The sequence below is a fragment of the Apodemus sylvaticus genome, chromosome 16 (assembly GCF_947179515.1).
Source record: "Apodemus sylvaticus chromosome 16, mApoSyl1.1, whole genome shotgun sequence".
NCBI classification, from domain to species: Eukaryota; Metazoa; Chordata; class Mammalia; order Rodentia; family Muridae; genus Apodemus; species Apodemus sylvaticus.
The window spans coordinates 50,498,377-50,511,618 of record NC_067487.1 but is presented as its reverse complement, the minus strand read 5'-3'; the positions used below and the strand labels follow the sequence as shown (position 1 = coordinate 50,511,618).

Here is a 13,242-nt window from a genome sequence, read left to right as displayed (position 1 = left end):
TCTCCCTCCTCTTCCTCTTCCTTCTCCTCCCCATCCTCTTCTTTTTCTAGAGCAGGTTTCTCTGTGTAGCTTTCACTCTCCTAGAACTCACTCTGTAGAACATTCTGGCCTGAAACTCAAAAGCTCTTCTTGCCTCTGCCTCCGGAATGCTGGGATCAAAAGTAGGTACCACAACCACTAGGCTTTTGCATATTATTTATATATGATCTCCATAAAAACCTAGAAGAAAAGACTAGATGATCAAGTGTCTCACCCCTCTCTTCAGCTTCCATGGCTTGTCAATATTCTGGACCACTCAGTTCTGTAATCTTCTGTTTAACTTGAGCATGTTTAGAGACTTATGTAAGGAGGGCATGCATTAGAATTATAAGTCCTCTGAAAATTATGGTTATAAAAATGGTCCTTTCCCCTCAATGCAGGGCTCATGGAAAGGTTACCTAGTTGCCTCCTAAATAGGTGGGAAAGCTTGGTTGAAGCTGGAGCAGAGAGCAGTGGTTGAGATGCTGGTCTATCTTTTATGGGAAGAGAGGCATTAATGAAGCTTCAAGCCAATTTCTATTTCAGAATTGGTGCTGGTTCCAGGGAGCCATGGTGGTGTTTTGTGGTGTGGGACAAGTCATTCAGGGATGGAGGCCTCTCAGGTCACAGAATTCCACAGCTACTTACAGCACTTCTGGCTATAGTGCTTGTGACGCAGCTGACACTAAGCAGATATCTCTCCATGAGTCATTGATTTCACATATGCAGAGATGGGCAGAATCACTGCCAAGGTTCACTGCAGTAGGGTATGCAACCCTCGATTAGTGTTTATGTGGTTTAAGAAAACTTGCAAGGGCCTGAATTTCATTTTCTTTTCTTTTTCTTTATCCCATGAGAGAGTTTTATGGTTTGTAGCTCAGGCAGCTTTAACTCATTATCCTCCTGCCTCAGCCTCCTGAGTGACCCTGTACCCAACCCTTCAATGTTTTTCAAAGTCAACACACCCTTCAGATATTATTAATGAAAGTGCAATATATATACATTTCCTAATAGTAGACTGCCCAGACCTGTGATGGGGTCTCCGATCAAGAGCAAAAGTCCCACTTCCTTTTTAGACAAACACAAAACTAAGTTTCCTGACATCTCCCCTTGCTCACAGTGTGTGCGTTCACACACACACACACACACACACACACACACACACACACACACACAAAGGGTTCCTAGGTTATCATCCATACAAGTGAGAAGCATGATTTGAATCTGTGACACAAAAGTTATTTGCAGTAAAATTATAATCTGGGGTTTCCTCAATAGCTTAATTGAGAAAAAAGTTGCAAAAAAGATTAAGAAAGACAAATAAATGATAAGGTAACATGCAAGCAGCAGGTGTTTATAGATGAATGATCCTTACAAAGATAAGGGCAAATTTGCCACATATTAACACAGGAAATTGCTCACGGTTTGAATGCATATATGGACCACTGATATCAAAGACTTCCTTCAAATAATTATTAGGCAGTATAATTGAAGGCTAATAGACCATTTATAATGCTGTTTCTTGGCTGCTCCAGAGCCCTTTGGAGCTTCTGTGTGTAGGACATTAGCAGCCACAGTTGGGCTGCGGTGGAGGAGGGGTTTCCTTGAGCCTCGTGCTCTGCTTTGCGGCCGTGATGGCTGGGTCGGTCTCCAGGCTCTCTGACATTTTGTCACAGATGATATCTACGAGGCGCTCGAAGGTTTGCTTCACGTTGATGTTATCCTTGGCGCTGGTTTCAAAAAACTCAAACCCTGGAGGAAACACACAGAAACAGGTCCATCATTTCACGGTTCTGAAGACCAATGGACTCAGGTGTGGATTTGAATGTTGGTGGGGTAAAGGTAGCACTTGGGAGATGGCTGCGATTTGTGCGAGACGGCCGGGGAGACGGCTAGACAAGAAATGCTACCCACTGACTGGAGAAGAGAGTTATACAGAGGGACTGATGATGTTCATTTTGTCTCTGATTCATTCATGCTGTCTGCAAGGACAGAGAGATTTTTCTAAAAGGAATTCAAGAGTTAACAGTAGAACGCTCACCAGTACTGACTCCTTGCTCCTGCCTCTGGGGTGATCATAGATCTTTGTTGGTTTGGCTGGATTAAGACCCAAACACTGGGAATGTCTGCAACCGCTTTTCCAGATACAACTAGATGCTGTGGACTCTGGCTTAATGAATCAACCCCTCAATGACATTATTACTAGGCAGTGAGGGGTTGGGGTGGGGTTTAGTTAGTGTGAGTCCATTACTGGAGCTGTATCCTTGGGTGCTATATTTTCCTGAACTATCCCTTGCTCTGTTTCCTGGCCACCTTGATTGTGAATTGTTGTGCTTGGCTGCAAGGCTGACTTCTGAGAAAAGTGAAATTTTCTGTCTAGCCGACATGTAGCCTTTAAAAGTCTTCTCTAATACTGACTCTTTTCTCATTGCTGTATTCTGTAAAAGTTATTAATTTTTTTAATTGAAAGGTTTAGAAAAGGCCCCGTGCACATTCTATCAAAAGAGGGACTATGAAGTTCCTATACAATCCTGTTTTTTTTTTTTTTTTTGTTTTTTTTTTTTTTGTTTGTTTTTTTTGTTTTTTTTTCCTGTCTAGTGGCTGCCCAATCATGGGACCAAGCAGTATCTAACAGGACACTAGGTGGCGCTAAAGAATCACAGGAGTTACCATAGACCTCTTTCAACCTCTGGGTATTTGAGCCTTAATTCAATAATCCTGCAGCCTTTGCAAGGCTGTTTCAACTATCTGGTGGGGCCAGATTTCCTTCTCACCAGTACTGTTTATGGCAGTAACAGTTTTGAATGGGAAAGGAAACAATAAATTTTGATTGAACAGCGAAAGTACAAGAAGGTGGGACCTATGGGCGAGGGGGTGGGCAAACCCCACTTCCGGGGTATGTGGCTGTCTGGAAGCAGTCTCAGAATGCAGCTCTGCAGCTCTGCACACAATGTTATCATTTTATTGTTCGCATTCGCATTCTACTGGCTGTGGTTGCCTGTCAGTTGCTATGGCAACTGCCCCAATTGGCCAGCCAGAGATTGGTCTGGTCCACAGGGGTTGGGGAGGGGAGATGTTGATTTAGGATGTGTTGGGCAGAACACAGAGAGTCTTTTCTAATCCATTCTCAATTTTACACCCTATAAATTCTTCTGGTTACATCTGGCCCTACCTCAGAGGAGACACAAAGATTCAAAATGATTAAATCCAGTGAATGCCCAGCTCCTGGGACCAAAATGAAATGAGCAGCCCACTCCTTCCCATCCATGCCCAGATCCCTTTACTAGCTAAGAAAATGCTTGTTTTCTTGAAGGGAATTGAAAGGAAAAATAAATGATTTTTATAAGTTAAAATTTCTAATTTTTAGACACCACTATTTGATTGGATGATTAAACCCAAGTTACATTTTGGCTGCTCCTCTATTAGGATCTGAGTAACAGCCACACTCAGGAGGCAGATTAAAGTCCTAGGAAACAGTGCAAGGTATTTCTGTCCACCTTTGGCTTCTATTTCTTTTTTATTGCTTTATGTCTGCACAGTGATCATCATGTCGTTTCCTTAGAGTAGACATTTCTTTATAGGCAAGGCCAGGTGGTGTGGACAGTGTTGATTTTTTTAAGGTCAGTGCAGTCCCTACGGCTAGGTCACTCACTTTCCAGACCAGGGCAGGACAGGTACCCTCTGATGTTGTTATTTAATGACCAGAGCTCTTTGCTTGCTACTTTCTAGGTGCTGGTGTTATTGTCCTAGAATTAACGGGGATGGGCATCATTTTACAAGATTCCAAAAACACCCTGGAGATGTGAGACCTTTGGATGAAACTTTGGAGGAAAATAATGCTGAAATTTGGGACAAAACTGGGACAAGATTCAGATCTATCATCATTTCAGCCGGTGCTTCTTTGACATGTGAGCATTTGGGAAAAGGTAGAACTTGAAGCACCGAGCCATCACTGAAAGATACAAGGCTCCCATCCTTCTTTATCAAATGAAACTCCTTTATCTGGGCATTAGGTCACCCTATGATGCTGGTGTGCAAGTTGGGAACAGTAACATGACCTCTGCTCACAGAATCCAAAATGTTCTTAATTTTCATTCCTTACTGTACGTACATTGTATATGCTTGGACCACAGAGTGGCACTATTAGAAGGCATGGCCCTGTTGAAGTGGGTGTGTCACTGTGGGTATGGGCTTTATGACCCTCATCCTAGCTGCCTGGAAGTCAGTCTTCCACTAGCAGCCTTCAGATGAAGATGTAGAACTCTCAGCTCTGCCTGCACCATACCTGCCTGGGTGCTGCCATGCTCCCACTTCGATGATGATGGACTGAACCTCTGAACCTGTAAGCTAGCCCCAAATATATATGGCCCTTTATAAGATTTGCCTTGGTCATGGTGTCTGTTCACAGCAGTAAAACCCTAAGACACTGTAGGTTCCTGGGGATATGTGGTCATTCGGGAGAGAGTGTCTAGGAGCCCTGCACGCTATGATAACACTCTTTCCTCAGCATGGTGAGGAGGCTGTGATACAGTGAGAGAGAGTGTGGGGCTTATTGGCCCAAGACCTGGCAGCCCACCGCTAACATGCTAGATTTAAAAAAAACTTCATTGTTTCCATGATTGTTTATTTATTTATTGTTTTTATATTATATTTGATCATGTAGGCATGTAAGTTCATACATGTGTGCATGTATGAACACATATGTGGAGAACAGGATGGTAAGCAAGAATCTGTTCTTTTCTACAATCTAGGGATTGAAGAAGTCCTCAGAGCATGGGGACTGGCAGCAGGCTCCTTTATGCACCGAGTTACCCTGCTGGTCCGATATACTAGATCTGTCGCCATGAGAAAATTATGACCTCTGTATTCACTTTCATAACTTATGATATTTGCTTTGCCTGTCTTCCAGCATTATCATGACTCTCCAATGGGAAAACGTGGGTAAAGGGTCCAAATAAGCTGGAAAGTGCAGTGCGAGGAGGGCAGCTTTAGTGGCCGCCATTGGCATTTGTGTAGTCTAGTGCTTCTCCCATCACAAAGAATACTGAGAACACTTGAAACATTTTTAACTCACTTCATACAAGAGCAGGTGCCATTAATTTGTCTAGTTTTAATATAAAGAAATGAAGGCTGAAAATGGATAAATGATTTGTTTAAACATTCCCATGGTTGGCTGGGAAGCGGCAGAGGAAGAGTATGCATTAGGCACCTACAGACTTCCCTGCCTTTCTAGGTACCCTGAGGAAGGGAGCTACGATTTTCTTGTAGTTAAGTGATCAGTTCTAGGGTAATGAGTAATTATTAATTCACACACGCTTTCATTAATTTAAATAATCCGAAGGTGATTTCATGGACTTAGGAATGTCAGTGAACCAAACAATACAGTTGTTTAACAGTTTAAAACACACAATGGGATAACAAAAGCCACATCCCCATATGAACTAGAGAAGTATAACTACAAAGAGTTTTGAAAATTAACCTGGTTTTCAGTGACCAACAGGCTAAATCTATTATCATACAGCACTGGAGTTCAAACAGTGGGAACACAAGGTCAATGTTAGAGTCTTTAGTATTGCATCATTGAATTGTTTGGATCTGGGGGAAATAGCGGCCTGTCTTGTACACCAGACGTCTGTGCCCATTTGAATCACAAAAGTGAAAACTCTCTGTGAGAAGCCATTCAAGCCCCACACCTGTGTCCATGCATGTTTAAAATCGTTAAACTGAGCACAAGGTCCCCAATGGAGGAGTTAGAGAAAGGACCCAAGGAGCTGAAGGAGTTTGCAGTGCTATAGGAGGAACTACAATATGAACCACCCAGTACTCCCAGAGCTCCCAGTAACTAAACTACCAACCAAAGATTACACATGGAGGGACTCATGGCTCCAGATGCATATATGGTGGAGGATGGTCTTGTTGGACATCAAAGAGAGGAGAGGCCCTTGGTCCTGAGAAGGCTAGATGCCCCAGTGTAAGGGAATACCAGGACAGGAAGCTGGAGTGGATGGATTGGTGAGCAGGGGGACAGGAGGTTTTTGAGGGGGGGGGACCAGGAAAGGGGATAACATCTGAAATGGAAATAAAGAATATATCTAATAAAAAATCTCAGCCCGACTTACAACCACAAATGCAAACACTGGAGCCTTTATTCTTCTAGTAACTCCTTGGACTTTCTGGTTATTACATCTAGGTGTCTTGGTCTTTTTACCTTAGCTACCTGGACCTAATATCTTGTTCTCAGAAAACCTTACCCTCACATCCATACACACCATCATCATCAGAAGTGAGATGTCAGTCAAAGAAGCCTCGCAAACAGTCTTACACAACCCTGGAGATTGTTTCCAGCTCACTGCGGAGGATGGTGCCGTTCTCAGGACCAAAGAAGCGGATCAAGGTCACGTAGCAAGCTGACTGTGGAGTCTGACAGATCTCCTGAGAAGTAGGTTACCACTTTAGCTTCTTGCCCTGAACACCTGCCCCTTATGCTGCATGATCTGTACTTAGTAACTTTAACATGCAGGCGACTTTATCAGGTGAGCGGTGGAGGCGGACATGCTCAGCGAGACATGGATGAGTTGGCTACGCTTCCTCCTTCCTCCCAACTGCTTGCAGACTCAGAAGAAGAGCGCATGCCCAGCCAGCACACTCCTCCTGCCTTGGGGTTCTCCAGACCTGACCTAGAAAGAACATCTCCTGCCCTTTCTAAAACCCACTACAGGCGCACCCAGACATGATTTAAATTCAACTATTTGCTGATGCCTCCGCATAGCTGGGCGAGCGGCCGACTATCTGGAAGGACTCCGCTGGTGAGAGGGGACATCACAATCCTTGGTCCCCGTGGCCAGTGACACAGGTCTGGCTTTCTTACCCTGTCCCTTAAATGTCCTTGGAACAAAGCACAGAGAAGCCTGGAACCTTTCCAGACTCCTACACACAGGGAAGCAGCAGGGCCCACGAGGCCAAGATAGCATGCTGCTCGCTGAAGGCGGCAGGCTCTAGGCTGTCACTCTGTCATGAGGACCACTGAAATGTCACAGCGCCCCACACGGTGATCATTCCTTGTTAGCAATAACAATCATGGCTCCAATATTGAGTACTGACTGAACAATCTCTTTTCTCAGCTCCTTTATCCAGTGAATTTATTCAATTTTGTAAATGATATAAAAATTTCCTCCTACATGTTAACATTTATACCATATAGTAAAGCTCTCTACTACAGTAGATTTTTTTTTATATAAAATCTTTATATTCACCCCAGGAAAGAAGTATTGAACACCCTTTAGGCTTTCTAACCTTTTAAATTTGAAAGAAAAATCATCAGTGTGATCAGTGTGCCCCCATTTCCCCATAACATCCCAAACTGGACGTTACTGCATCATTTCATTCCTAGCTGTCAACAGTTTACGTTCTTGCCACCTTTTTCTGATTCAGGGGGTTCATTCTTCATTTGAGTTGGGGCTACAGAGTTTCATCTTCAATTTTCTTGGGAACCGGATGAACCCGAGCTGTGGGAGAAAGGTCATCGTGATGCCAGGCAGGTGACAGTTGGGCCAGAAGTAAGGGCTTCAAAGCAGCAGGACCAACTGTCATTTTAGCTAGTCCCATATTGGGGACCCAGCCATGAGACAGACTTTAGGAGTGGGAGGGGATGTGAACTTGACCCACTTCCCTGAAGAATGGCCAGAGAGAGCAGCCGGAATCTGGAACAGAAGCTCGGCCCAAGGCTAATGTCGATAAAAATAGACCACAGAATGGACAGGTCTTTCAGGATCTGAGTTTCTTGTGTCAGCCAGGCTTAACCACATGGCAGGATTCAGAACCTGTGTAAGGGTCATCGTATAGCATTGATGAACGTTGGTCCCCACACAGAAGGTCTTCTCCCTGCCCTTAGACTTACAGACCCTAGTTTGGTCTCCTGATAAGGAGGAGGGTGCCTGAGTTTGTTGGAGGTTGCAGAGGCTACCTGCAGGAATTCTTCACTCTCCATTGAGTAAAATTCAAGTTGCATAGCGGGGCATTCACTGACTTCCCCTAGCTTTCACGACCTGTACCGACACATCCATCTCTCCAGGACTACCATGCTTGCCCCTCCAAATCTTCTAAATGACTCAAAGGCTACCCCCACCCTTCTCATGAGTCTCCCTAAAGAGCCCCACCCTGTATCCTCTCTTCCCAGTCAAAATAACATGTTCTGAGTGAGAGTTACCTCTGCTCCCAAGACTGTTGAACTTTTAATCAGGATTTTCCCTATATTCCCAAAGGCCATGCAAGAGAAGCAACAAACAACTTTAGAACTCACGGAATGTGGTTCACTGGCTAGCACAAGTAAGACGGGTCTGCCTTGGAGAGGCAGAGCCCTGAGGACTACGTTTCCTGAGGACTTTGTGCTGTTGTGGAGTTTTGCTTTGCTTGTTACCCTCACATTCCTCTTAATCTAAGACTTATTTGAAAACCCTCAGGGGCTCCCAGCCCCTCACTGGGCAGTATCTCTGGAACTCACAATAATAATGTTTAATCTCTTTCAGACACTGCCGCTGGAGCAGATTAATGATTCTATCACCACCCAAGGAAGGAACTTAGGAATTTAGATTGTCAGCAATGACCACCATACTTAGAAAACATTTGGAAAAATAAGTTGTTAGTGAAGCTAGGTTATGACATTCTTGTTAGGGGACACAGAAAATCTTAGGGAACAATCGGAAGTTCAGAAAAATATACTCTTACTAATTGAGCTAGTGACTTCTTGAGGTCAAGCAACAAGAACAATGGCAGTGTAACTAGCATTGGCTGATGGGATTCTTACTGAGGCTGGACTGCTGATTTAGAGGAGAATTTCTTGTATCTATCCTTGCCCTTAGCTTCCTGTTATGATTTAATAAAAATTGCTCCTGAGTAGATGTGAAATCTGAGGATTTAAAGTAGAAATGACTGATTTTTTAATATAAAAGTTTAGATTCGTGATTTTTAAAATTTTGCATTACTTTTTAAGATAAATCAGAAAATAATTGATCACTTCTTTCTAACTTGAAATTGCTGCCTTCCAGTAGGAGAAACTGACTGAGAAAATTATCTTGCTTGCTCACACTTTGTTAATTTATAACAAGTTGCTTAGTTATGAATGCCTATGGGTTCTTGGGAATAATTTTATTAAGGCGTTTCCTCCAAAAACTGGGCACCTCACTTCCAGAAGATCCTGCTATACCACTCCTGAGCATATACCCAGAGGATTCCCCACCATGTAATAAGGATACATGCTCTACTATGTTCATAGCAGCCCTATTTATAATAGCCAGAAGCTGGAAAGAACCCAGGTATCCCTCAACAGAAGAGTGGATACAAAAAATGTGGTATATCTGCACAATGGAGTACTATTCAGCCATTAGAAACAATGAATTCATGAAATTCTTAGGCAAATGGATGGAGCTAGAGAACATCATACTAAGTGAGGTAACCCAGACTCAAAAGGTGAATCATGGTATGCACTCTCTAATAAGTGGATATTAACCTAGAAAACTGGAATACCCAAAACATAATCCACACATCAAATGAGGTACAAGAAGAAAGGAGGAGTGGCCCCTTGTTCTGGAAAGACTCAGTGAAGCAGTATTCGGCAAAACCAGAACGGGGAAGTAGGAAGGGGTGGGTGGGAGGACAGGGGGAGAGAAGGGGGCTTATGGGACTTTCAGGGAGTGGGGGGCTAGAAAAGGGGAAATTATTTGAAATGTAAATAAAAAAATATATCGAATAAAAAAAATGAAAAAAAAAAGTTAAGGCCTAGGTAACTGTTACCTCTCTAAGCCTGCCATTTTATGCTGTTACTAATGTCATAAGGAGACTTTCTCGTATGCTGTTACTACTGTTACTAAGATGTTTTGTGCTTTGGTGTTCTTGAAAAACATTTTCAGCATAAGTCAATTAGAACAACTTTGTATAGTTAGCCACAGCAAGTTTGGACCTGAACCAACTACCAGGTAACACTGCACCTGCACCTGTACATAGGTACCTAACATAGCTGTACCTATGTTTAAGCTTTTATGGTTTTGCTTTTATAAGCTAGCTGCCCCTGGGTTGGATCCCAACATAAGAGAGACACCTGTATCAATATAAGAAACTATTTAGAATAAGACTTCTGGTTTGAGTAGGCATAGAGTAAGTTTGAGTTCCTAAGGCTTCCCTGGGAAGTTACATCCTGCTTGGCAGAAAGAAACGTGTACATTGTTAACTGACATTTTGATTGGCAAGTTAAGACATGAATGTTAGGTTAGGTAAGACTCCTGCCACAGCTGAACACCCCAACCAATTGGAGCAGGATAAGTATACCACAAGGACATGTTCCTAAGGAAATCCTCTATCCCTAAATCCCGGTTGGTTGAATTAACTTGGCCCAGGTGTTTATAGATTTCAGGCTTAAAAGCCCTGAGGAATATGAACTCAATGTCACAGACAGCTCCCAAGTCTGGTCTATAACTCAATCAATCCTGGGGCGAATGCTCAATAACTATCCTTGTCTGACTGAGACTGGTGTTCCTGTGACTTGTGAGGCAATTCCTGGATCCCAAGAAATTTGTTTTCTTTGTTTGTGCTATGAAATGTTTTTTTCATAATACATACATACATGTGTGGGATTGCTTCAAGTTTCTCTCCATTTAGTTTGATGCTGGCTACCGGTTTGCTGTATATTCCTTTTACTTTGTTTAGGTATGGGCCTTGAATTCCTGTTCTTTCCAAGACTTTAAGCATGAAAGGATGCTGAATTTTGTCAAATGCTTTTTCAGCATCCAATGAAATGACCATGTGGTTTTGTTCTTTGAGTTTGTTTATGTAGTGGACTGTATTGATGGATTTCCGTATATTGAACCAACCCTGCATTCCCGGGATAAAGCCTCCTTGATCATGGTGGATGATCGTTTTGATATGTTCTTGGATTCGGTTGGCAAGAATTTTATTGAGTATTTTTGCATCGATGTTCATAAGGGAAATTGGTCTGAAGTTCTCTTTCTTTGTTGAATCTTTGTGTTGTTTTGGTATCAGCGTAATTGTGGCTTCATAGAAGGAATTGGGTAGTGTTCCTTCTGTTACTATTTTGTGGAATAATTTGAAGAGTATTGGTGTTAACTCTTCTTTGAAGGTCTGATAGAATTCTGCACTGAAACCATCTGGTCCTGTGCTTTTTTTGGTTGGAAGACTTTCTATGACTCCTTCAATTTCTTTAGGCATTATGGGACTGTTTAGATGATCTATTTGGTCCTGATTTAATTTTGGTATTTGGTATTTGTCAAGGAAATTGTCCATTTCCTCCAGATTCTCCAGTTGTGTTGAGTACAGGCTCTTGTAGTAGGATCTGATGATTTTTTGGATTTCCTCAGTTTCTGTTGTTATATCTCCCTTTTCAGTTCTAAGTTTGTTAATTTGGATACTTTCTCTGTGCCCTTTGGTCAGTCTGGCTAAGGGTTTATCTATCTTGTTGATTTTCTCAAAGAACCAGCTCCTAGTTTTGTAGATTCTTTGTATGGTTCTCTTTGTTTCTACTTGATTGATTTCAGCCCTGAGTTTGATGATTTCCTGCCTTCTACTCCTCCTGGGTGAAATAGCTTCTTTTTGTTCCAGGGCTTTCAGGTGTGTCATTAAGCTGGTAGTGTATGCTCTCTCCATTTTCTTTTTGTAGGCACTCAGGGCTATGAGTTTTCCTCTGAGCACTGCTTTCATTGTGTCCCATAGATTTGGGTATGTTGTGTCTTCATTTTCATTGTGTTCTAAAAAGTCTTTAATTTCTTTCTTTATTTCTTCCTTGACCAAGGTATCATTGAGTAGAATATTGTACAATTTCCACGTGTATGTGGGTTTTCTGTTGTTTTTGTTGCTATTGAAGACCACTTTTACTCCATAGTGATCTGATAGGAGGCATGGGATTAGTTCGATCTTCTTATATTTGTTGAGGTCTGTCTTGTGACCAATTATATGGTCGATTTTGGAGAAGGTACCATGAGGTGTTGAGAAAAAGGTATATTCTTTTACTTTAGGATAGAATGTTCTATATATATCTGTTAAATCTAATTGGTCCAAAGCTTCAATTAGTTTCATTATGTCCCTGTTTAGTTTCTGTTTTCCTGATCGGTCCATTGAGGAAAGTGCAGTGTTGAAGTCACCCACAATTATTGTGTTAGGTGCAATGTGTGCTTTGAGCTTTAATAAAGTTTCTTTTACAAAAGAGGGTACCCTTGCATTTGGAGCATAGATGTTCAGGATTGAGAGTTCTTCTTGTTGTATTTTTCCTTTGATCAGCAAGAAGTGTCCCTCAGAGTCTCTTTTGATGACTTTGGGTTGAAAGTCAATTTTATCTGATATTAAAATGGCTACTCCAGCTTGTTTCCTGCGACCATTTGCTTGTAAAATTGTCTTCCAGCCTTTTATTCTAAGGTAGTGTTTGTCTTTGACCCTTAGGTATGTTTCCTGTAAGCAGCAAAATGTAGGGTCCTGTTTACGTATCCAGTCAGTTAGTCTATGTCTTCTTATTGGGGCATTGAGTCCATTGATGTTAAGAGATATTAAGGAATAGTGATTGTTACTTCCTGTCATTTTTGACGTTATTTTTTAAATTTGATTGGTTAACTTCTTTTGGGTTTGATGAAAGGTTACTATCTTGCTTTTTCCAGGGTGAAGTTTCCCTCCTTGTATTGGTGTTTCCCTCCTATTATCCTTTGTAGGGCTGGGTTTGTGGATAGGTATTGGGTAAACTTGGTTTTGTCATAGAATATCTTAGTTTCTCCATCTATGGTGATTGAGAGTTTTGCTAGATATAGTAGTTTTGGCTGGCATTTGTGTTCTCTTAGAGTTTGCATGAGATCAGCCCAGGATCTTCTAGCCTTCATAGTCTTGGGTGAAAAGTCTGCTGTGATTCTGATAGGTCTTCCTTTATATGTTACTTGGCCTTTTTCTCTTACTGCCTTTAATATTCTTTCTTTGTTTAGTACATTTGGTGTTTTGATTATTATGTGACACGTGTGTGTGTGTGTGTGTGTGTGTGTGTGTGTGTGTGTGTGTGAAGTTATTAGAGATTGCCTATTGGACCCTGTGGAGCTTGCTTCGTCCACCAAGTGTAAGTGTGTGAGTGTGTGAGTGTGTGTGTGCCTATTTTATTTGCTGCTGAACCCCACATCCTGTTCTTGGATAGCTGAACACATTGTCAGTGTTGGCCTTCAGCACTGTATATATTCGAGTTTGGGA

At 42.1% G+C, this 13,242-nt stretch overlaps 1 protein-coding gene across 1 annotated transcript in view; it reads right to left on the bottom strand.

Moving 5' to 3' along the window:
• Positions 1-1,346: 1,346 nt before the first annotated feature.
• Rab3c (RAB3C, member RAS oncogene family) overlaps positions 1,347-13,242 on the bottom strand; it is a 225,893-nt gene continuing 213,997 nt past the window's right edge. Inside the window, exon 5 of the mRNA XM_052159991.1 lies at positions 1,347-1,770. Within this exon, the coding sequence (XP_052015951.1) occupies positions 1,583-1,770 (188 nt within the window). The 3' untranslated portion in view covers positions 1,347-1,582. The remainder of the gene's footprint in view (positions 1,771-13,242) is intronic.